Source organism: Erythrolamprus reginae, chromosome 2, assembly GCF_031021105.1.
Source record: "Erythrolamprus reginae isolate rEryReg1 chromosome 2, rEryReg1.hap1, whole genome shotgun sequence".
NCBI lineage: Eukaryota > Metazoa > Chordata > Lepidosauria > Squamata > Dipsadidae > Erythrolamprus > Erythrolamprus reginae.
In genome coordinates, this window is record NC_091951.1 from 8,366,468 (window position 1) to 8,390,459 (window position 23,992).

Here is a 23,992-nt window from a genome sequence, read left to right on the forward strand (position 1 = left end):
TTGAACTGCCACTTGACTGGTGCACTATAGGGTTCCTGCTTAGGCAGGGGGTTGAACTTGATAGCCTTCATGGTCCCTTTCAACTCTAACAATAAATAAATAAATGAATGAATGAATGAATGAATGAATGAATGAATGAATGAATGAATGAATGAATGAATGAATCTGTAAGGTAGAATTTGAACCCATGGTCTCCTGTTTTCTAACCTGGTGCCTTAAGCACTAGACCAAACTGGCATAATAGATGTGCTCTACATAGCAATTTTGAAAAATCATGTTTTTTATATCCTCTAACTCTTAAGGGAGTTTCATCATCCCTGAATCCCTGAAGATAGCAAGCAACCTGCTGCAACATCTTGATAAAGCTTGCTTGGAAAACCACATGCCAGATTAAGGCTTCCTCTGGAGCCAATGGGTTTAGATCGACGTGCACCCACTTGAGGTGCAGAACTAACTCCCTGCCATCCTGGAAAGTTGTGTTTTGACACTCTTTCTTTTCAAGGCAGGAAAAGAACAAACAGAGCAGAACAGAACAACAGAGTTGAAAAGGATCTTGGAGGTCTTCTAGTCCTACCACCACTGCTCCCTGAAATGCTTCTGAGGGCTGCCCTGCCAGCTAAGCTGCTCCTTCTCTTGTTGCTTCTGCTTCTATTGCCTGCTGCAGCTAGTAGGAGAAAATGCTCCCTTGATTTCACCAAGGATCGGAATGGGGTATACAATTTTCACCACCCAGGAGAACTCTATATTGGTGGAATTGTTTCCCTATCATCAATCTGGATGGGGAGAGCAACCTTCCAGCAGCCTCTCTTTAGCCAACCAGTTTTGTAAGTAGATCTCAGGGGGTGGATTTTGTATTATTTTGCATGGAAGCTGTGGTTAGACGCGCCCAATTTCCCCTCTGCCATGAACAATCAAGGAAAATTATTCATTTGTTTTAGAAACATAGAAACATAGAAGTCTGACGGCAGAAAAAGACCTCATGGTCCATCTAGTCTGCCCTTATACTATTTTCTGTATTTTATCTTAGGATGGATCTATGTTTATCCCAGGCATGTTTAAATTCAGTTACTGTGGATTTATCTACCACGTCTGCTGGAAGTTTGTTCCAAGGATCTACTACTCTTTCAGTCAAATAATATTTTCTCGTGTTGCTTTTGATCTTTCCCCCAACTAACTTCAGATTGTGCCCCCTTGTTCTTGTGTTCACTTTCCTATTAAAAACACTTCCCTTCTGGACCTTATTTAACCCTTTAACATATTTAAATGTTTCGATCATGTCCCCCCCTTTTCCTTCTGTCCTCCAGACTCTACAGATTGAGTTCATGAAGTCTTTCCTGATACATTTTATGCTTAAGACCTTCCACCATTCTTGTAGGCCGTCTTTGGACCCGTTCAATTTTGTCAATATCTTTTTGTAGGTGAGGTCTCCAGAACTGAACACAGTATTCCAAATGTGGTCTCATCAGCTCTCTATATAGCGGGATCACAATCTCCCTCTTCCTGCTTGTTATACCTCTAGCTATGCAGCCAAGCATCCTACTTGTTTTACTGATTTTTTTCTTCTGCAGGGAAAGGGCTGAGATCATATTATTCAGTCACTTAATCAGAATAGAGCTGGAAGGGACTATGTGTGTCTTCTAGTCCAATCCCCTGCTCAAGCAGGAGATCCTGTATCATTTCAGAGAAATGGATGTCCAATCTCTTCTTAAAAACCTCCAGTGATGGAGCATCCACAACTTCTTGGGGCAACTTTTTTTCCACTAGTTAATTGTTCTCACTGTCTGGAAGTTTCTCCTTAATTCCAGGTTGCTTCTCTCCTTGATAAGTTTCCATCCATTGCTTCTTGTCTTGCCTTCTGGTACTTTGGAAACAAGCTAACTCCCTCGTCTTTGTGACATCCCTTGAAATACTGCTGGTCCTTCTTTTCTCCTGGCTAGCAACAGTTCGTCATGTGTTCTAGGTTATGACCTATAAAGCCCTTCATGGCACCGGACCAGATTACCTCAGGGACCGCCTTCTGCCGCACGAATCCCAGCGGCCAGTTAGGTCCCACAGAGTGGGTCTTCTCCGGGTCCCGTCAACTAAACAATGCCTCTTGGCGGGACCCAGGGGAAGAGCCTTCTCTGTGGCGGCCCCGGCCCTCTGGAACCAACTCCCCCCAGAAATTAGAATTGCCCCCACCGTCCTTGCCTTTTGTAAGCTACTTAAAACCCACCTCTGCTGCCAGGCATGGAGGAACTGAGATACTCTTTCCCCCTAGGCCTTTACAATTTTATGCATGGTATGTCTGTATGTATGTTTGGTTTTTATATTAATGGGTTTTTAATCATTTTTAGTATTGGATTATTATTGTACGCTGTCTTATTATCGCTGTGAGCCGCCCCGAGTCTCCAGAGAGGGGCGGCATACAAATCCAATAAATAAATAAAATAAATAAATAAAATAAATTATGATTATTCCGTCTAGAAGAGTAGCAAGGATAGAGTTAGAAAGGGTCTCGAATCCAACGTGCTTGAATGAATGAATGAAGGAATGAAGGAATGAAGAAAGGAATGAAGGAAGGAAGGAAGGAAGGAAGGAAGGGTTAAATATTGAATGAATATTAAAGGTGGTTGTGGGTTTTGTTTTGTTTTGAAGCAAAGGTCATAATGCACACTGGTACCTTCTATCTTTTCTTTTTGCCATTCGTGAGATCAACCAGAATCCCCACATTTTGCCTAATATCACCCTGGGTTATGACATCTACGAGAACTATTATGAACCAGGACTGACTGCTGATGCCCTGATGGACTTGCTCTCCATTGGACAGGCAAACGTTCCAAACTACATTTGTGGGAGAGAGAAGAGACTGCTGGCTGTCATTGAAGGGACTGAGTCCGACATTTCTGAGCAGATTTCCACCATGTTGAGCCTCTACAAGATGCCACAGGTACAAATGGAGATGGAGAGAAAAACCAAACCTGGATCTGTTCCATTGTGGAACTCCTCTTGCCATTAGCAAACTCTTCCAGTTCATAGCTTGTAAGGTGACAGTGGAAACCTTTGTCTTTAAAAAAAAAACAAAAAACTGGAAGTCTGATATGCAATGACAGGCAGAATACACAGAATGAGCGTTAGAATATCCTTGTCCTACACTATTCATAGAAACATAGAATCTCCAGATGCTGACATGAGCAAGCCAGAGGAACAGGGGGAACCTGTTCTCAATAGAAACATAGAAACATAGAAGTCTGATGGCAGAAAAAGACCTCATGATCCATCTAGTCTGCCCTTATACTATTTTCTGTATTGTATCTTAGGATGGATATATGTTTATCCCAGGCATGTTTAAATTCAGTTACTGTGGATTTATCAACCACGTCTGCTGAAAGTTTGTTCCAAGGATCTACTACTTTTTAAGTAAAATAATATTTTCTCATGTTGCTTTTGATCTTTCCCCCAACTTCAGATTGTGTCACCTTGTTCTTGTGTTCACTTTCCTATTAAAAACACTTCCCTCCTGAACCTTATTTAACCCTTTAACATATTTAAATGTTTCGATCATGTCCCCCCTTTTCCTTCTGTCCTCCAGACTATACAGATTGAGTTCATGAAGTCTTTCCTGATACGTTTTATGCTTAAGACCTTCTACCATTCTTGTAGCCCGTCTTTGGACCCGTTCAATTTTGTCAATATCTTTTTGTAGGCGAGGTCTCCAGAACTGAACACGGTACAGTGTTCCCTCGATTTTTGCGGGTTTGAACTTCGTGAATAGCCTATACCACGGTTTTTCAAAAAAAAAAAAATTAATTAAAAAATACTTCGCAGGTTTTTTTCTATACCACGGTTTTTCCTGCCCGATGACATCATACGTCATCACCAAACTAATAATTTTTGCAAATAAATAACAAAAAATAATTATTGTTAATAAATAATTATGTTTATAAATATCAGGATCATTAAGTGTCTTATTCAACGATGAGTACCAGTAATAATGATGAGTAAATGGTTGTTAAGGGAATGGGAAATGATAATTTAGGGGTTTAAAGTGTTAAGGGATGGTTTTTGATACTGTCCATAGCCAAAAATTGTGTATTTACTTCCACATCTCTACTTCGCGGAAATTCGACTTTCGCAGGCAGTCTTGGAACGCATCCCCTGCAAAAATCGAGGGAACACTGTATTTATAGAAATATAGAAGACAGACGGCAGAAAAAGACCTCATGGTCCATCTAGTCTGCCCTTGTACTATTTCATGTATTTTATCTTAGGATGGATATCTGTTTATCCCAGGCATGTTTAAATTCAGTTACTATTGACAGTTTGTTCCAAGGATCTACTACTCTTTCAGTAAAATAATATTTTCTCATGTTGCTTTTGATCTTTCCCCCAACTAACTTCAGATTGTGTCCCCTTGTTCTTGTGTTCACTTTCCTATTAAAAACACTTCTCTCTTGAACCTTATTTAACCCTTTAACATATTTAAATGTTTTGATCATGTCCCCCCTTTTCCTTCTGTCCTCCAGACTATACAGATTGAGTTCATGAAGTCTTTCCTGATACGTTTTATGCTTAAGACCTTCCACCATTCTTGTAGCCCGTCTTTGGATCCGTTCAATTTTGTCAATATCTTTTTGTAGGTGAGGTCTCCAGTACTGAACACAGTATTCCAAATGTGGTCTCACCAGCGCTCTATACAGCGGGATCGTAATCTCCCTCTTCCTGCTTGTTATACCTCTAGCTATGCAGCCAAGCATCCTACTTGCTTTCCCTACCGCCTGACTGCACTGTTCACCCATTTTGAGACTGTCAGAAATCACTATCCCTAAATCCTTCTCTTCTGACGTTTTTGCTAACACAGAACTGCCAATACAATACTCAGATTGAGGATTCTTTTTTCCCAAGTGCATTATTTTACATTCGGAAACATTCAACTGCAGTTTTCATTGCTTTGGCCAATTATCTAGTAACGTATTCATTCTTTCATTGCTTCTAAAGAGGTGCCAGTGAACAGAATAACAGAGTTGGATGGGACCTTGGAGTCTTCTAGTCCAATCCCATACTCAGGCAGGAAAACCTATACCCTTTCAGATAATGGGTTATCGAATTTCTTCTTTAAAAAACCTCCAGCATTGGAGCACCTACAACTTCTGGAGGCAAACCATTCCACTGATTAATTGTTCCACTGTCAGAAAATTTCTCCTTAATTCTAGATTGCTTCTCTCACACAAGAACAAGGGGACACAATCTGAAGTTAGTTGGGAGAAAGATCAAAAGCAACATGAGAAAATATTATTTTACTGAAAGAGTAGTAGATCCTTGGAACAAACTTCCAGCAGACATGGTAGATAAATCCACAGTAACTGAATTTAAACATGTCTGGGATAAACATAGATCCATCCTAAGATAAAATACAGGAAATAGTATAAGGGCAGACTAGATGGACCATGAGGTCTTTTTCTGCTGTCAGTCTTCTATGTTTCTATTGAGAACAGGCTCCCCCTGTTCCTCTGGCTTGCTCATGTCAGCATCTGGAGATTCTGGAGTCAGCATAGGCCTCCCAGATGGCCTGAGCTAGATCCCTGCCTCTGGCACCGAGCCTTCTCTGGACTCCAGGCCTTGTTCATGTTCCTCCCCAGCCTCCTTGCTGTCCAACTCTGCTGCAAGCTATGGTGGACCACAGCACATCTTGCCTAATGCAGAAACCAACTACCCCAGCACCTTGGGGAAAAGACCTGCTTAAACTGATAAGATCATACCCTTCAAACATTGGCCTGATTTTTTTTCCCCACACTTCTTTTTCTTACTAGATCAGTTATGGTTTTGTGTCTGAAACTCTGAATGATAAAACCCACTTCCCATTCATGTACCGGATGGTCCCCAAAGAAGAATATTTATATTGGGGAATTGCCAAAGTGCTTCACCATTTCAGATGGAACTGGATTGGTCTTCTAGCACCAGACACTGACAATGGGAAAAGATTCCTCCGAACTTTCAGTCCCATATTAACGAGAAACACAATTTGTGTGGCCTTCTCGGTGAACATCCCCGTACTGCCTTGGAAAATGGGGCTATTATTCAAAGAACCATTTCATTTGTGGAACAATGTCAGCGTTTGCATATATTACGGGGAATCCCGTCACTTGTACAGCTTGATACTAGCCTTACAGTCCTACATTGAAAGGCATGTCACGCCTATTCTGGCAAAAGTTTGGATCACCACAGCAATGTGGGACCTCACTCTGAGTTTATCCAACGATGTCCTGTCTCCTCGGCATCTCAGGGGGTTTTTCTCTTTCTTAATCCATACTGAAAGACCACACATTTCAGAAACGTTTATTGTACCTATGCAAAATTTTGGCAAAATGGTGTTCAATTGTTCGTATTCCAGACACCTCTTTTCTGCAAAAGGAAGGATGCGGTGCCAGGAGAACGAGGAATTGGAGACCTTGCAGGAAGATGTGGTGGAAAAAACCTTCTCGCTGGATGGCTACGGTATTTACAACCTCGCACGGGCCATAGCTCGGGCATCACACGCCGCCTACCTATCCAAGTCCAAGCAAAAAGCAAAGAAGGAAAGGGATCCCAGGCTGGTCCTTCAGACATGGCAGGTATTTGGTTTCTTTTAGAAATCCTAAAGGTACAATTTCAAGTTTTCAAAGACATTTTAGATTGTGTGAGGAAGTTAAACTTTCAATTGTCTTTTTATGAGGTTACTGGGCTAGGAAATTCTCCACTCCATCCCCTTTTTTGCATTCCTGGGCTAGAGTTTATTTATTTTTTGTTTGCTTGCCTTTTTAGTTGTTTGTTTGTTTGCCTTGTCAAATATGTAATAGATAACAAATGTAGGTATAAACATGATTATTAATACAGTGGTACCTCTACTTAAGGACTTAATTCGTTCCATGACCAGGTTCTTAAGTAGAAACGTTCTTAAGTAGAAGCAATTTTTCCCATAGGAATCAATGTAAAAGCAAATAATGTGTGCAAACCCATTAGGAAAGAACTAAAAGCTTGGAATTTGGGTGGGAGGAGAAGGAAGAAGAGGAGGAGGAGGACAGTTGCTGCTGAAGGAAGAAGGTGAGGTGAGGGGAATAAAAAAAATCCAAAACTTTAAGGCTTAAAAAAAAAAAGAGGGATTCTGAGGCAGTGCCCAGAGAAAGGAAAATGCTCCGTTCGCTCTGAGCTGCCCAGAGCGAAGGGAGTGTTTCTTTTCTCTGGGTGCTAACAGAGGTTTATTCTCTCTCCAAGCGCCCGGAGAAAGGAAAATACTTCATTCGCTCTGGACTGCCAAAGCCTCCTTAAGCACCACCGAAAGGCTCCTCTGGCAGCCCAGAAAAGCCCGAAATGGTTGGGATTAAAGGGGGAATGGCAGGAAACTGGCTGGGCCTTCGTGCCGCTCTCAAATTTCCTGGGAATTTTTTCCGGGCTCAGGTTCTTAAGTAGAAAATGGTTTTTGAGAAGAGGCAAAAAAAATCTTGAACACCCAGTTCTTATCTAGAAAAGTTCTTAAGTAGAGGCATTCTTAAGTAGAGGCGTTCTTAAGTAGAGGTATGAAATGGTTACCAAGGCACAGTATCAATGACTTGATTCTACTACATCACTGAATAGTTGTTGCTGTTGTTTTTTTGAATCAAATTCATTAATTTTTTTAATTAAGGTTTTGTTTTATTATATAAATATAGAAAAGAGAAGAAAAATAGGAAATTAAAGGAAGGAAGAGAAGCAGGGCAAATGGGGTGTGAGATACAAGGGGAAAGAGAAAAATAAAAGAAAAAAGGCATTGAATTCCAACTCTTCTTAGTACAGCTGGGAGGACTCCTTGGGCAATGCTTGCAGGCCTCCCGCAGGGAGGGAAGCAGGCCAAGGGCTGCTGGGCGGCCTTGGGGATAGCCGCCAAAGCACGGGAAGGCTGCTGCTACCACTGCCGACCACTGCCCAACTCCGCCCCCGCAGCATTCGATGTATAAGACACACCCAGTTTTTGAGGCACCTTTTAAAAGTAAAAAGGTGCATCTTATATACCTGAAAATACGGTACTTTCCTCTTTGAATAAAATGGTGACAGTTCACAAAGATTATTAGTGCGAATAGAAATGTGTATTATTTCCATAGCAAATAAGATAGAGCAGGAATGATTTTACATTGATATTTTATTTTAAAAAATCCAATTCATTTGCCACTTTGCAAAGCAACTTTGGGGGACATCTATAACATCAGTAGAAGCATTCCAACATCTCAGAGGCTGCCACAAAGAATTGAGTGTCAAGCTGTTCTCCAAACCACCTGAAGGCAGAATAAGAAGCAATGGAAGGAAACTAATCAAGGAGAGAAGCAACCTAGAACTAAGGAGAAATTTCCTGACAGGGTGAACAATGGATCAGTGGAGCAACTTGCCTCCAGGAGCTGTGAGTGCTCTGTTCTGCCTGACTGGGCTCAGGCAATGCGTAACAGTCCAAGGAAAAGAAATCAAACACACACGTGATCTGCTAATCAGCAAACTTGTATTAGTTAAACAAAAAAGGGTTACTCAAAAACAGTTCTTAGTGTCCGAAAACAATGAGAGTGCAAGGCTTACTTCAGCCGCATACAAAAACACAGGAAAAAAACAAGCAAAGACAACCTGGAATGAGCAAAGACGTTTCAGGAGTCCTTTTGAATCTTTGGAGCAAACAGCAAGTCCCAGAGTTTTCACCTCCCACTTGTCTGACAAAGCTGGGTTAAAAACTCCAACGGCACGGAACAGAAACTTCAGAGCAGGAACCACAAAATAACACAGATAAACAGCCACAGTTTGCCTTGGCCTTTGTTCCCTTTTATCCCTTTAGCCCTCATTAAGGGAACCACACCCAGCCCTCAGTATAAGAACCACACCCAGCCCAGGTGCTCCTATAATGACTTGTAATACTCCTTAAAGTGATCCCTTCTTTGCATAGCTCTTCGGCTACGCCGATCAATATATTGATCTGCAGAAGAACCCAGGGACGAAAGACTGTCTGAGGAACTGCATGCCAAATCCCCTGGGCTGTCTGCTGAATCCTGCATACCAGTGGCCTCGTCTTCCTGGCTGTCTGCCATGTCTTCCTGGCTGTCTGCCACATCTTCCTGGCTGTCTGCCACATCTTCCTGGCTGTCAGCCAGGCTTTCGCATTCACTTTGTGCCACGTCTCTCCCATCTGTGGGAGCAACGGCTGGCCCAGGCCCAAACACAACATGCTCCAACAGTAGAAGTTTTAAAGAAGAGATTGGACAACCATTTATATGAAATGGCAAAGGGCAGTGATGGTGAACCTTTTTTTGCTTGGGTGGTAAAAGGGCATGCGAATGTGCCCACCCATAACACAATGCCCTCCCCCCATACATGCACACAGAACTCCTCCACACTGCCCCCCCATGCATGCATGCAGGCCTCCAGACATCTGGTAGGTCCGTTGGGTCCTTTTTCGCCATCCACAACCTCCAGAGGCTTTCCTGGAGCCTGGGGAGGGTGAAAACAGCTGGAGGAAGCGAACTGGCAGCCAGGTAAGTTAGAACCCACCCTTGGATTAAACTAGAAGACCTGCATGGTTCCTTCCAACTCTTGTTAATTTTTTTATCTTAGAGGCAAGGAGTTGCTGAAATTTGCCTTCTATCTCTCTGACTATGCCCATCACCAGCATTCTCTGTAAGCTGTATGCGTGCGCACCCGCGTGCCCCAAAATACCCCCCGCGCACCCTTTTACACGGGCGTGCGCTCCCCATCCCCCTGCCAGCCTGCGGGGGGGGGGGGGCGGGGAGGTGCCGGCAGTAGGAGAAAAGGGAGCCGCGGCTGCCCCTGCTTCCCCATGGTGCCTCCGCCCCCCTCGCACCCCTGGCCTCTCGGCCCTGCCCCCCACCCGCCCGATCCGCCTCCTCTGCTCCTCCGCCGCCTCTTGCCTTGGGGAGTGACTTCTCTCGTGGTGGTGGCGGCTGCGGCTTCTCCTCGGGACAAAAACGCTCCCAGCCTGGGGGCTGCGAGAGAGGGCTTTCTCCATGCGCTTCGGGAATGCCCGCCCCGCCCCTCTCGCAGCCCCTTCTCTGGGAGCGCTTTTGTCCCGGACTTTCAGCAAGGGGGCTGCAGTAGAGGCAGGGCAGGCGTTCCCAAAGGGCTTGGAGAAAGAGAGAGAGGGAGAGAGAGGGAGAGAGAAAGTAACTGAGAAAGAGAGAGAGAAAGGGGGGAGAGAGATAGCAAGAGAGAGAACAAGAGAAAGCAAGCAAGAGAGATAGAAAGAAAGAGAGAGGAAGTGAGAAAAAGAGAGAGAGAGCAAGAGGGGGAGAGAGCAAGAGAAAGAAATGACTCTTGATTTAAAGCATATGGTAAAAAGCATCCAAATAATAACAGAGAAAAAAAAACCCAGCCGTTTGTGTGTGTGTGTGTGTGTGTGTGTGTGTGTGAACTCTTGAACCATTTCCAATAGCTCACCTGTTATTGGAAATGGTTCAAGAATTCACACACACACACACACACACACACAAAAGGGGGGAGGAGACGGGGATGGAAAAAGAGGAGAAGATAGTAATAATAGTAATAGATTTTGGTTTTGTTTTATTATTAATTTCTGTTAATAAAAAAAGAAGGGATTTTTTTTTCTTATTTGTTTGTTTGTTTGTTTGTTTGGTTGTTTGTTTGTTTATTTATTTATTTATTTATTTATACTTCTATGCCGCCCAGTCCCAAAGGGACTGTCGCTCAGACACTATACTTTTCCGCCCACACCGGAAAAAAATTAGAAGGAACATTGCCCATCACTATAGAGAGCTTTATAGTAGAACCCAAGTGTACTTGTAGAACATCCTTAGATTTCTTATTGTGTTTTTTCCCCCTGCCATTGTAGCTTCATCCTTTCCTGGGAGATTCCCACTTCTACAATACTTGCATGGGTGGCGTGTATCTGGATGAGAAAGGAGACCTTGCTGCTAAATACGATGCCATGAACTGGGTGCTATTTCCTAATAAGACCTTTGGGGCTGTGAAGTTTGGGTGGATATACAGACCATGGAGGTCCAAAGACCTGAAATTCATCCTTGACCAGGAAGCCATGAATTGGTCTCAGATGTTTAACCAGGTTAGTTTAGGCTGCTCATCTAATCCAACCATCTTTCATTCTTCCAACTAGTTGTGAAGTCGATACTGTGTTCAGTTCTGGAGACCTCACCTACAAAAAGATATTGACAAAATTGAACTGGTCCAAAGACGGGCTACAAGAATGGTGGAAGGTCTTAAGCATAAAACCTATCAGGAAAGACTTCATGAACTCAATCTGTATAGTCTGGAGGACAGAAGGAAAAGGGGGGACATGATTGAAACATTTAAATATGTTAAAGGGTTAAATAAGGTTCAGGAGGGAAGTGTTTTTAATAGGAAAGTGAATACAAGAACAAGGGGACACAATCTGAAGTTGGGGGAAAGATCAAACGCAACGTGAGAAAATATTATTTCACTGAAAGAGTAGTAGATCCTTGGAACAAACTTCCAGCAGACGTGGTTGGTAAATCCACAGTATTGCTAACATGTTGTAAGCTGCCCTGAGTCTAAGGAGAAGGGTGGCATAAAAATCAAATAAATAAATAGATAGGTAGGTAGGCAGGCAGGCAGGCAGGCAGGCAGGCAGGCAGGCAGGCAGACAGACAGACAGGCAGACAGACAGACAGACAGACAGACAGACAGACAGACAAACAAACTGAATTTAAACATGCCTGGGATAAACATATATCCATTGTAAGATAAAATACAGGAAACAGTGTAAGGGCAGACTAGATGGACCATGAGGTCTTTTTCTGCCATCAGTTTTCTATTTTTCTGTTTCCAGTAGAACCATTTTTTGCCATCGCTGAGCCTCTGCGTGCAACTGCATTTACCTGCATCCAAAATGAGTTGTGTTGGGATGCCTAGAAGGGGTGGGGCAGGGTGAGCAGGGCCAGTCAGGAGTAGGGATTTGGAGCAGGGGTGGGCTGCTGGGAGTACAGTGTTTGGGAGAACCTCCAGCTAAGATTCTACGCAGTTCAGAGAACTCCCAAATTCCTCTCGTGGCTGCCCCCCTCATCCTGCTCCTCCCAGGAGTCCCCATGTGGCCCATTGTGGATGCAGGTAAGTGTAGGATACACACAGAGGCTCAGGGAGGGCAAAACTACTAGCAGTTCAGGAAGGCTGGAAATGGACCCATTTCCGGCCTCTAGAGGGTGTCTGAGGAGGCTGTTTTCATCCTCCTGGAAACTCGAAGAAAGCCTTCGGAGCTCAGGGAGGGCAAAAATTCTCCCTACTGTGGTGTAGGAGGCCAAAAGGCCATGCCCACCATGGCTACAATGACCCAGAAACCAGGCAGAGAACCCCTTGCTAACATTTTTGAAGCCCAACCGATTTGGGGGCTCTCTGAACTACTAGGAATCTTAGCTACATGTTCTGTCGGGCTCTCTGGTAGACTTCTCCCAAAAATTCACAGGTACAAATTTCAGACACACACACGTTTTAAAATTCAAAACAATGTTCTTTTTAATGAAAAGTCACTTAAACTAAGCCCTCTTTTGGTATAGCAAAGAGCACTCATCTCCAAACAAACTGGTAATTTGTACAAGTCCCATATCAGTTCTGTGATACTTAGCTTGCAGCTGTGAGGCAATTCACAGTCCTTCTTCTTTCACAAAGTGAGAGACACTTTGCTCTGGTTTAGTTTCAAAGCGGGGAAAAATCAGCACACAAAAAGTCAAAGTCAGTAAAGCAGTCACGAAACACAACAATCAGATAATCCTCCACAATGGCCAAACCCACAGGCTGCTCTTTATAGCAGCCTCACTAATGACCACAGCCCCACCCAACCATAGGTGGTCTCATTTTCTTTGATAATAATCTCTCAGTTGTTGCTGCCTATGCATCGCTCTCCGCATGTGTGGCTGTATCATTAACTCTTGTTCTGAATCCAAGGAGGAGCTAGAGAATTGATCTCCTTCTGAGCTGTCTGCCACACTCTCCTCCTCCCTGTCACTCATGTCTTCTTGGTCAGAGGAGCCTTCATCAGCAGATTCCAATCGAGGGCAAAACAGGCCTGCAGCATGTGGATGTCTCCCCCACATCCACAGTCCTTGGGGCAGGAGCTAAACCAGAGCTAACCACAACAGCTACAGATTATCCGAAACACCTGAGAACCTCCAGCAGCCCACCCCTGCCTAAATTGTAGTTAAAACAGCGTTCTTCAGAGAGAGAAAGCGAGAGAGAGCAAACAAGAGGCGGGTGTGCACATACCCTGAAGGACTGGTTTAGCTCCCCTGGGCTCCTCCAGCAGCATTTTGAAACACGCTTTACTTCACCCCAGAACCCGCAGGGGCAACGGGGTGGCAATCTGAGGGTTTTACTGTGCTCTATGACGCAGGTGGTGGCGGCAGAGGCTGGAATGGAGGCTGCGTATCTCAGCTGCTCAGCAGCCCGCACATACCTGCTACTGCTGCTGCTGCCACCAATTTTGCCGCTGCCGAGCCCCTCAGCTGTTTGGCAGCTCACGGGACCTCTGCCGCCGCTGCTGCCGCAGATCTTGCCACTGCCAGGCATCTCAGCTGTCTCGTGGCCCACATGTCTTCTGTCAGTCGCGGCGGCAGCAGGAGGCACAATCTGGGCAGCGGCAGCTGACACGTGGGCCGCCAAACAGCTGAGAGGCCCAGTGGCAGCAAAATTGGCGGTGGCATCCCAAAAGCGGAGGAGCAGCTCTCGACGCTGACCAGCCCAAACCGTTGGGCCCCTTTGCTGCTGCAGGCAGGTAGCCACCCATCCGTCAGGCTGTCTTGTGCCTCCGTATCTGGAGGCTTGCCCATGGCCACTGAGGGCTCCTCCCAAAGTGGCGCCGGCACCGAAAGAAGATGGGTCCAGCGAGGGGGCTGAGCCTTGGCCGCCACTGCCCAGATTGCACCTCCTGCCGCCATCGCGGCCAACAGAAGACCCGTAAACTGCCAAACAGCTAAGGGGTCCTGTGCTGGCGAAATCGGAGGCAGCAAAATTGGCCGCAGCGGGTGGCAGTAAGGCTCTTCAAGTGGAGCGTACCAATGCTCCAAGAATTAAAGGGGAAGGATCGGGAGGCTGGGGCAGAAGCGGAGCTTTTATTTAAAGAAGGCTTCTTTAAATACATTTTTAAAATAAAAAAAATACCATGGGTTTTCAAAATTTTTACTTATTTATTTATTTTTTGAAAACCCTTGGTATAGGCTTTCCACAAAAATCGAACTGGACAAGAAGTAATGCATGGAAACTAATCAAAGAAAAAAGCAATCTAGAACAAAGGAGAAATTTACTGACAGCAATTAATCAATGGAACTTACCTCCAGAAGTTGTAAATGCTCCAACACTGGAAGTTTGTCCGAAATGGTATAGCGCAGGGGTGTCAAACTCACTGCATCATATTGTCACATGATGTATCATGACTTTTTCCCCCTCCACTAAACCGACGGTGGGGGTGACCAGCATGTGATGCATCTGGCCCATGGGCTGTGAGTTTGACACCCCTGGTGTAGGGTTTCCTACTTAAGTGAGGGGTTGGATTAGAAGACTTCCAAGGTCCCTTCCAACTCTGTTATTCTGTTATTTTTATTCTGCTTTTCCAGTCCCACCCTTTCTTTGATCACTGAACTTAATGCTGGATAGAGAAATCATTTTTTTCCAAATCCCTACTCAGCACAGGATTCACTAAATCATCTTTGACAGGTAATTATCCAGGCTGCCTTTGAAGACTTCAAACAAAAACAATTGATTGGCCATATCTTAACCCCCCCACCCCCAATCCACTGTAATACCTTCCTTGACAGAAAGAGAAAAAGGATAGGGATGAGCAGACCTGTTAAACAGATGAATGTCTTGTGATGGTGCCAATGCCCAACCACCTTTGATTGATGCTGCTTTTCTTTTCGTACAGTCCCTTCCTCACTCCCGGTGTACCACAAACTGTCACCCTGGCCAAGCCAAGATGGTCTTGGAAGGAAGGCCTCTTTGCTGCTACGGGTGTATCTCGTGTGCAGAAGGAACCATCTCTACTGTGGAAGGTAGGAGACACCAAGGCAGTTCTTGAATGATGGGGAGAACAGTCCATGAAGTGTTGCCATTCAGGGATATTTGGATATTACATTTGTCTACCTCCATTGTTTTCCCCACAGAAATTAGCTTCTGCCGCCTTGCCAGGATAGCTTTTAAAGTTCTTTTAATTTTTTTCTTTTTTTGCATATACATTGACTGATCACTCACACAGTATCAGTGCTCTGTACAACTCACCGCTCCTGCACAAAGCTTATTCTGGTTGCCCTAGCTTTATGGTGGCCACCATGACCACATTCCCTGCTGCTGGATCCAAGAGTTTTCCTCCGACCTCTGAGAGACTTGCCTGTCCCTCTTAGTCTTCTGAAGTACCTCTCCTTCTTCTCCATCCCTACAGGACAGATCTGGTCCGAAAAGCCCCCAATAGTGGAATTTTGTGTGGCTAATCATAGCCCGCTATTTTCAGACTGTCTCACCACAACACTTCCGGTCCAATGGATTTGTATAATGTTGAGGGTTAAGTTGTCTGATGATGTAGATCTTAGACTGCTCTTTGTCTTTTTGGGACCTTCCTCTCCACTGCAGCCAGTTTATTTTACTTCTGTCTTCACCAATCCCATCCTTTTTGTTACTCCTGGCTGTTTTCCTTCCTCGTTTTTACTAGAGAACTTTTAACCCATCTTTTTTTGCTTTACAGACCTGGATTTTGAGGTACAATATCGGAGGTACAATATTGGAGAAGGGCGGCATACAAATCCAATAAATGAATGAATGAATGAATAAATAACCATAATTTAGTATTAATAGACAGTATTCAGAAGACATGTTTTATTATGATCATGTAACATTAACATTTGAGGTCTCACCTGTCTTCTCCCCAGATGCAGAGAAGTGCACAAGATGTCCAAAAAATCACCATCCGAATACAGACCAAACCAAATGCATCCCCAAACATATAACCTTCTTGTCGTACAAGGAAGACTTGGGAATGATTCTGGCTTCCTTTGCCATCTTCTTATCTTTAATCACTGTCTTTGTTTTAGCAATCTTTATCAAATTCTTAGAAACTCCCATAGTCAAAGCCAACAACCGGGACCTCTCCTACCTCCTCCTTTTCTCTCTCCTTCTGTCCTTCATGACTTCCCTCCTTTTCATTGGTTCTCCAAAGCCAATCACCTGCCTTCTCCGACAAACCTCCTTCAGCATCATCTTTTCCATTGCTGTCTCTTCTGTCTTGGCTAAAACTATCATGGTAGTGCTGGCTTTCCTTGCCACAAAGCCTGGGAATTTTGTGAGGAGATGGTTGGGAAAGACTCTGGCCAATTCCATTGTACTTTCTTGCTCTGGTCTCCAAGTTGTCATCTGCATCATCTGGCTGGGAGTTTCTCCTCCATTCCCTGAGTCTGATATGCACTCTCAGACCAAGCAGATTGTCCTGCACTGCAGCGAAGGTTCTGTCGCTATGTTTTATGTTGCCCTGGGCTACATGGGCTTCTTGGCTGCCATCTCCTTTATGGTGGCTTTCCTAGCCAGGAACCTGCCTGGGGCCTTCAACGAAGCCAAGCTAATCACCTTCAGTATGCTGGTATTCTGCAGTGTCTGGGTGTCCTTTGTGCCCGCCTACCTGAGTACCAAAGGGAAGTACATGGTGGCTGTTCAGGTCTTCTCCATCTTGGCCTCCAGTACTGGGTTATTGGGCTGTATCTTCATCCCCAAGTGCTACATTATTATCTTGAGGCCAGATTTGAATACAAAGGAGCATCTAACAGCAAACAGTAAAGATGGCTTGAGAGGGAATGCAAAATAACCTGACAATTGTCACAAACGTCTCAAAATCATTTGAGAAGAAATCAGGTTGATTCAATCTACATATTCTGGAGAAATTAACTTTGGTGATTTTTATTGGTACCACCCTATGTCTTCCACCACTGGGAGAAGTCATGTGTCCAAATGTCTATAGAATTCTATTCAGCAGGGATGCCTGATTTTGCCCTCTTTTAGTAAAGATGGACAGTGACCGGAGCTTTATTTTCTCACCCTCTACCCAACAACTGATCTGATAATCACTATGAAGACAACATTGCAATGTTAAAATACTTTTCAAATATTAAAATAAATACTTTTACAAACATTAAAACTTAGTTTATTTGAAAGCATTATTAAATGTCGTTTGAATTCTATATGTTGATATAGTTCTGGGAGAAAATTGAGTATGGGAATGAAAGGAACTTTCTTGGGAGTTATAAGCTGAGTTCAGAAGGAAAATCTTTATTTATTTCTTTTTATTTATTCATTTGTCCAATACACAAATACATAGGAAGAAAAATAGACATGTGATAATATAAAAGAGGGTGAAAGTGAACTTAGAGGAGAGGATATATGAAAGGAAGAGAATATATATGATAGGTGAAAGAGAGGAAAGACAATTGGACAGGGGACGAAAGGCACACCAGTGCACTTATGTACGCCCCTTACTGGCCTCTTAGGAACCTGGAGAGGTCAATCGTGGAGAGTCTAAGGGAGAAGTGTTGGGGGTTAGGGGTTGACACAATTGAGTCAGGTAATGAGTTCCACACTTCGATAACTCGATTGTTGAAATCATATTTTTTACAGTCAAGTTTGGAGCGGTTCGTATTAAGTTTGAATCTGTTGCGTGCTCTTTTGTTATTGCGGTTGAAGCTGAAGTAGTAATTGACTGGTAGGACGTTGCAGCATATGATCTTGTGGGCAATACTCAAATCGTGTTTTAGGTGCCATAGTTCTAGGCTTTCAAAGCCCAGGATTGTTAGTCTATTTTCGTAGGATATTCTGTTTCGAGTGGAGGAGTGAAGGGCTCTTCTGGTGAGACATCTTTGGACATTTTCTAGGGTTTTGATGTCTGAGATGTGATATGGGTTCCAGACAGATGAGCAGTAGTCTGGCAAAAGTTTTGTAGGCTCTTGTGAGTAGAGTGAGATTGCCTGAGCAGAAGCTGCGTAGGATCAGGTTAACAACTCTAGAGGCTTTTTTGGCGATATTGTTGCAGTGGGCTTTAGCACTTAGGTCATTCGATATTAGTATTCCAAGGTCTTTTACAGAACGTGGGAGAAGGAACTGCATTTTGTGGTCCTCCTCTTCACAAGGATAGCAGTGCAATAGTCCAAGAAAGTATAGGACTGAAACTCCAGAATGAAGAAAAAGTCATTTTCAGTGCAAACAGACAATACTTCAAGGAGTTTCACTACCAGGATGCTGGGGGTCCCCAAGGACTCTGCAGCCACCTGCATACGAGGTGGTGGAGTGCTTAGAGTGCAGCACTGCAGGCTACTTCAGCTAACTGCTAGCTGTAGTTCAGAAGTTCAAATCTCACCACTGACTTCAATGGATGCTTCAATGACTGTTAATCTGTTAATGTAAAATGCTAGAGAAAATCTGAACTAGTATTTTTCCTCAATGTTTCTTAGAAATAGTTTTAGGAATAACCAAATTTGTTTTTACCTGAAGCTAATTGATGTAATATTTAAATGAAAGTGATTGACACTTCCCTTCCACCGGGAAGTGTGCAGAATGACCCTTGGATTATCAAAGATACCCACAGAGGAAAATGTGAGATTCCAGCAGATATCCAGTGTTCTGGTTTCTGGTAGAACTTTAGCTATTACAAATAACTCTTACTAAATGCAATATTTCATAAACAAAGAAATTCCATCTTTATTCTCTTCCCTTCCGTATTCAAAATAGAGTTCAGACTAGCACATTCCTCTTCCTCCCATTATCTTTCTTAATTGCATTCCTCATGCATTCCTCCCAGCCTCCTCCATTTAACAAGATTTATGTACTCACAGCATGATTCAAAAACAGCAGAAATGACTGTAAAATAACACAGAATGCATTTGCTTGCTTGGGAACTGAACAGAAACACCTTTCATTTTAGCCCTACAACATTGAAACTCAACCCTTCTTCCCCACTGACCCCGATGTACCAAATACATCACTCCAATATTTAACCCATTCCTCCCCTTAATATCTTCTTCCAAACACCTGTTCCTTATGTTTTTGGAGCCTTCTGAATTTAGGATTGACCAGCGAACGTCTGATTCTTCCTCGCTAGATTCTGGACTCATAGCAACATCCTGTGGCTGGCCTCCCACCTGTTCTACTACCTGTAGCCCCAGGCCCACCACTAATTCATAAACACTATCTGTATCTGAGTCCTCAAGTTCTTCATCATCCTCCAACTGACCAGGAGTATGTACAACATCCAGGACATTAATTATTCAATCATACAAAACAGATACATTAAAGTTCAATTAGTGTTGACTGTTTGGGAGGCTGCCGAGAAGCCCCATCGCCCGGCTGTCATCTTTGCAAAAGAGCTGCGGAGCTGTCGGCCGGTCGGGAGGCTCAAACGGAGGTGGGGAATCCCAATAGGGAATTCCATGGGCGGAGCTTTGACATCACGAAGACGTCCTTGTTGGAGTCCATGTTTCAGCCGGCCAGGAAGGATGTCTTCGTGACGTCAAAGCTCCGCCCATGGAATTCCTTATTGGGATTCCCCACCTCCGTTTGAGCCTCCCAACTGGCCAACAGCTCCGCGGCTCTTTTCAAAAGCTGACAGCCGGGTGGCGTGCCTTCTCGGCATCCTCCCGAACCCAAACACCGAACCCGAACCTGTTCGGGAGAACGCTGAGAAGCCCCCCGGCTGTTTCAAAAGGCGACAGCCGGGCAGATCACAACGTGCCAGTCCTTCCCAAGCTGGTTTCTGTGGGCTCATGTTCACCATGGGCTCAACTGTACCCTCCAATGAGTGAAAGTCTTCCATGCTTCTTTCGTTCATGGAACCAGAAGGTCATAAAAACTCCTATGAGAAATTTAATTGTGTCATTCATTCGTTCATCTTTGCTGCTCTATTCCTTTTTTGTCTCTGTACAAGAAAGACCTTCAGAGGTTCTTATTTTCAACCTGTAATGGAAAATAATGCAAAGGAGCATCAGTCTTTTGAAGATTCACTTCCAAGGGTAAGGCTAAGAGGTTGCCACAAAGAAAAGGGAGGGGGAGTCAACCAATTCGCCGAAGCATCTGAAAGCAGGACAAGAATCAATAGATGGAAATGAATCAAGAAGCAACCTAAAACTAAGGAAAATTTTCATGACAAAAGAAGTATTCATTGGAACAATTTGTCTCCAGAAGTTGTGCTCCAATGTCTGAAATGGTCTAGGACAGGGGTCCCGAAACCCCAGTCCAAGGACTGGCGCTTGTTCACAGCATGCCAGAAACCATCTGTGCAAAGAAATGAATCCCCATCCATGGGATGCAGGCAGCACATAATACCATGCACCCTACTATAGTCCATAGAAAAATATCTCTTTCTGGAACTGGTCCCTGGAACCCAAATGTTTGGGGATTGCTGGTATACCTGCCTGAGCAGTGGGTTGGACTAGAAGACCTCCAAGGTCCCTGCTAAATATAAACTTGGAGTAATTGAACTTATTGATAACCCTCAATCTGTCAAAGACCTTGGAGTACTCATATCCAATGACCTAAGTCCTAGAGCCCACTGCAACAACATTGCCAAAAAGGCTGCTGTTCTGTTCGGGTCGTATGTGACCCGAAGCCAAGTTTGAGTCCCTGTAAAAAATTTTCCCTGCATATCTGAAACTTGAAATTTCATGACTATTTATCATTTCAGGGGTTCTCTCTATGAGAATTTTTTTTGGGGGGTGGGGGGCTTAGTTTTTGCTGGGCAAAAAAAGTTACAAATCTTCTGTTCGGGTCACATACGACCCGGACCGAAAACTCTTCATTTGCAGTGCTTATGTTTGGTCTTTTTGAAAGCTTTTTTCACTTGGAAAGTAGTCTGAACATTTCTGCACACAATGATATGAAAATTGAAATGAAAAAAGTAAATCTTATTGGTTTATTTTGCGGATATAATGCACGCCCCCCCCGTTTTTGTGAAATTTTTTTCAATTTATGGATAGTTTTGCTTGCAAAATGCATTCTATTTTACTAAAGTTGGTGTGAGATTGGTAGCTTGAACATTTCTGAATATAAGAAAAATATAAAGGAACTGAAAAAAATGATTCTTATTGGTTTTTTAACATCAGAAATAAGGCCTCCCCCCCCCCACTTGGCTGCTTGCAACCATTTTCACTTTTTATTTTTTTATGCTCCAAATCCGAAATATTCTTTAAAATCTTAGGCATTCATTTACTCAATTTAACAATGCTGATCATCAAAAAATATTTTTGGGGTGGTGGCTAATTGTTTTCTGGGCAAAAAAAAATCATAACTTCGAGTCTGTTTCTGTTCGTATATGACCGGACCAAAAATAATTTTTTTAGGTACTTGAATTTGATCTTTTTGAAAACTTTTTCAACTGGAAAACTAGTTTGAACATTTATGAACATAATGATATGAAAATTGAACTGGAAAAATTGAGACTTATATTTTTATTTCGATCATAAATCCACTCCCCCCATCCTTTTTGAAATTCGTGTCAATTTCTATTTTTTAAGGCTACAAATCCCTAAGGAATTTTCCCCCAAAAGGTTTGATATACTAAATTGAAAATTTCTGAATATAAGAAAAATATAAATGAACTGAAAAAAATGGTTCTTATTGGTTTATTTTTGCCACAAAAGGGCCACCCCCCCCGGCCTTGCTATGTGCCATTATTGTCACTGTTTATACATATTTGTCTAGAAATATTTGGAATATCCTTTTGAAAATCAACCACATTGTAGCCAGATAACTAATTTTATGAAAGAAATCCATTTTACTAAAAAAAAGTATGTAAGTTTGAAATTAACAGCATAATTTTTATATAAATTGAAATAACTTTATGTGCAAATTAAACCAATATGCATCAATTTTTCCAGTTCCATTTTCATATCATTATGTTCAGAAATATTCAAGCTACAAATCCCACACCAACTTTAGCAAAATTGAATGTATTCTGCTAGCAAAACTATCCGTAAAGTGAAGACTATTTCACAGAAACGGGGGGGAGGCACATTTATGTGCAAAATAAACCAATAAGGATTACTTTTCTCAGTTCAATTTTCATATCATTGTGTGCAGAAATGTTCAAACTTGTTTCCAGGTGAACAGCTTTCAAAAAGACCAAATATAAGTACCTAAAATGATCAATTTGCAGTTCGGGTCAAATAGACCCGAGGGGGGGGGCACATTTATGTGCAAAATAAACCAATAAGGATTAATTTTCTCAGTTCAATTTTCATATCATTGTGTGCAGAAATGTTCAGACTACTTTCCAAGTGAAAAAAGTTTTCAAATTGACCAAACATAAGCACTTCAAATGAAGAGTTTTCGGTCCGGGTCGTATGTGACCCGAACAGAAGATTTGTAACTTTTTTCGAACAGAACAGCAGGGTTAAGAGTTGTTAACCTAATCCTTCGCAGCTTCTTCTTTGGTAATTTTGAACTGCTAACAAGAGCTTACAAAACATTTGTCAGAGCAATCCTAGAATACAGCTCGCCTGTATGGAACCCACATTGCATATCTGACATTAACACAATTGAGAGTGCAGAAATATTTCACAAGAAGAGTCCTTCACTCCTCTTCTCACAACAAAATACCTTACTCCACCAGACTTGAAATTCTTAGTTTAGACAACTTACAACTCCGTCGTCTCCGTTCCGACTTAATTATAGTTCATAAAATCATATACCAAAATGTCCTACCTGTTAACAACTACTTCACCTTCAACCGCAACAAAACACGAGCACGAAATCGATTTAAACTAAATGTCAACCGCTCCAAACTTGACTGCAAAAAATACGACTTCAGCAACAGAGTAATCAACGCTTGGAATGCACTACCCGATTCTGTGGTTTCTACTCCTAACCCCAAAACCTTTAGCCTTAGACTATCTACAATTGATGTCTCCTCCTTTCTAACAGGTCTGTAAGGGGAGTGCATAAGCGCACCACTGTGCCTACCGTCCCTGTCCTATTGTCTACTTTTTATCATTACTTATCAAATGTTTAATATGTACACCCTATAATTGTTAAATAAATAAATAAATAAATAAATAAATAAATAAATAAATAAATAAATAAATAAATAATTTTTTTAAAAAAACTCTGTTCTTCTTGTTGGGAATCTCCTGCCTTTCAAGCCTTCCCACTTCATGAAGGAGGGTATTTTTCACTCTGATGGGAGGGGATTCTTTGGGCATATCCAGAAGCAACTCCCTGGAGTCAGCATTTTCCTGCTTTGGTGTGTGTGTGTGTGTGTGTGTGTGTGTGTGTGTGTGTGTGTGTCCATCAGTCGCCCCGCAAGAGTCAGGGGAGTTGCAGCCTTGCAGCTTGCTCCCTGAATCTACAGTGGGAGGTCCTGAAGCGACTCCCGCAGAGAAGGGACACAAGCCGGAGTCACTCCAGATTCACGAGTCTTAAAGAGCAGAGACGGAGAGGTAGCCAGATTAAGAGATTTCCCCTCAGAGATCCGTCCCACCCCCCGCAATTGCACATCCCGCAACCACCACCACCAGTCGCCCCTCAAAGCTCCGAGAGGCCCTCCCGCTTCCGACTCCACCCAAGCCCAGGACAGGTAACGGAACCTCCCAACCGCCCGCTCTGTAGGTGGACAGATTCTTCGCGGAGCGCCTGCCTTCAGCGGCGCCGCCGGGATTGGTCTGAGGGGGAGGAGGGTTGGCCAATGGGAGTGCAGCGCTGTTGAAGGCGGCTGCGGTTGCCGTGCAGACTGGGCTGTCCGTTGCTGGCGCGATTATTTTTTTTTAAAGCGGTATCTGCGTTCCCCTCAGCCCCTCAGACTGAGCAACGGATTCAGTCTGAAGGTGGCGTGGTAGAAGCGCCTGCGGTTGCCGAAGGTTTCCCCACTCCCCACATTATTGAGAATTTTTCCCTAAGTATTTTCTCCCCATCCAGGACGGTTTATTTCTACTCTTGGCTAGGGACCTGCTCTCCCCGAGCTCCTTCAGACCGAGTGGCTTTCTAAACCTGCTCAAAGAGAGTAGGAGGG

At 43.4% G+C, this 23,992-nt stretch overlaps 1 protein-coding gene across 1 annotated transcript; it reads left to right on the top strand.

Annotated features, from left to right (window-relative positions):
• Positions 1–706: 706 nt before the first annotated feature.
• LOC139159096 (vomeronasal type-2 receptor 26-like) lies at positions 707–16,810 on the top strand. The gene is made up of 7 exons (XM_070736458.1): positions 707–711; positions 2,638–2,929; positions 5,790–6,163; positions 6,371–6,590; positions 10,832–11,062; positions 14,888–15,014; positions 15,885–16,810. Exons 1-7 carry the CDS (start codon positions 707–709, stop codon positions 16,808–16,810), a joined length of 2,175 nt encoding a protein of 724 aa, XP_070592559.1.
• The last annotated feature ends 7,182 nt before the right edge of the window (positions 16,811–23,992 follow it).

Bases quoted from the DNA above. Each gene is read 5' to 3' on its own strand.
- LOC139159096 (XM_070736458.1), top strand. The intron at 6,164-6,370 runs GCATGTCACGCC...TTCGTATTCCAG, and splicing joins TTACAGTCCTACATTGAAAG to ACACCTCTTTTCTGCAAAAG. The intron at 6,591-10,831 runs GTATTTGGTTTC...CTGCCATTGTAG, and splicing joins TGGTCCTTCAGACATGGCAG to CTTCATCCTTTCCTGGGAGA.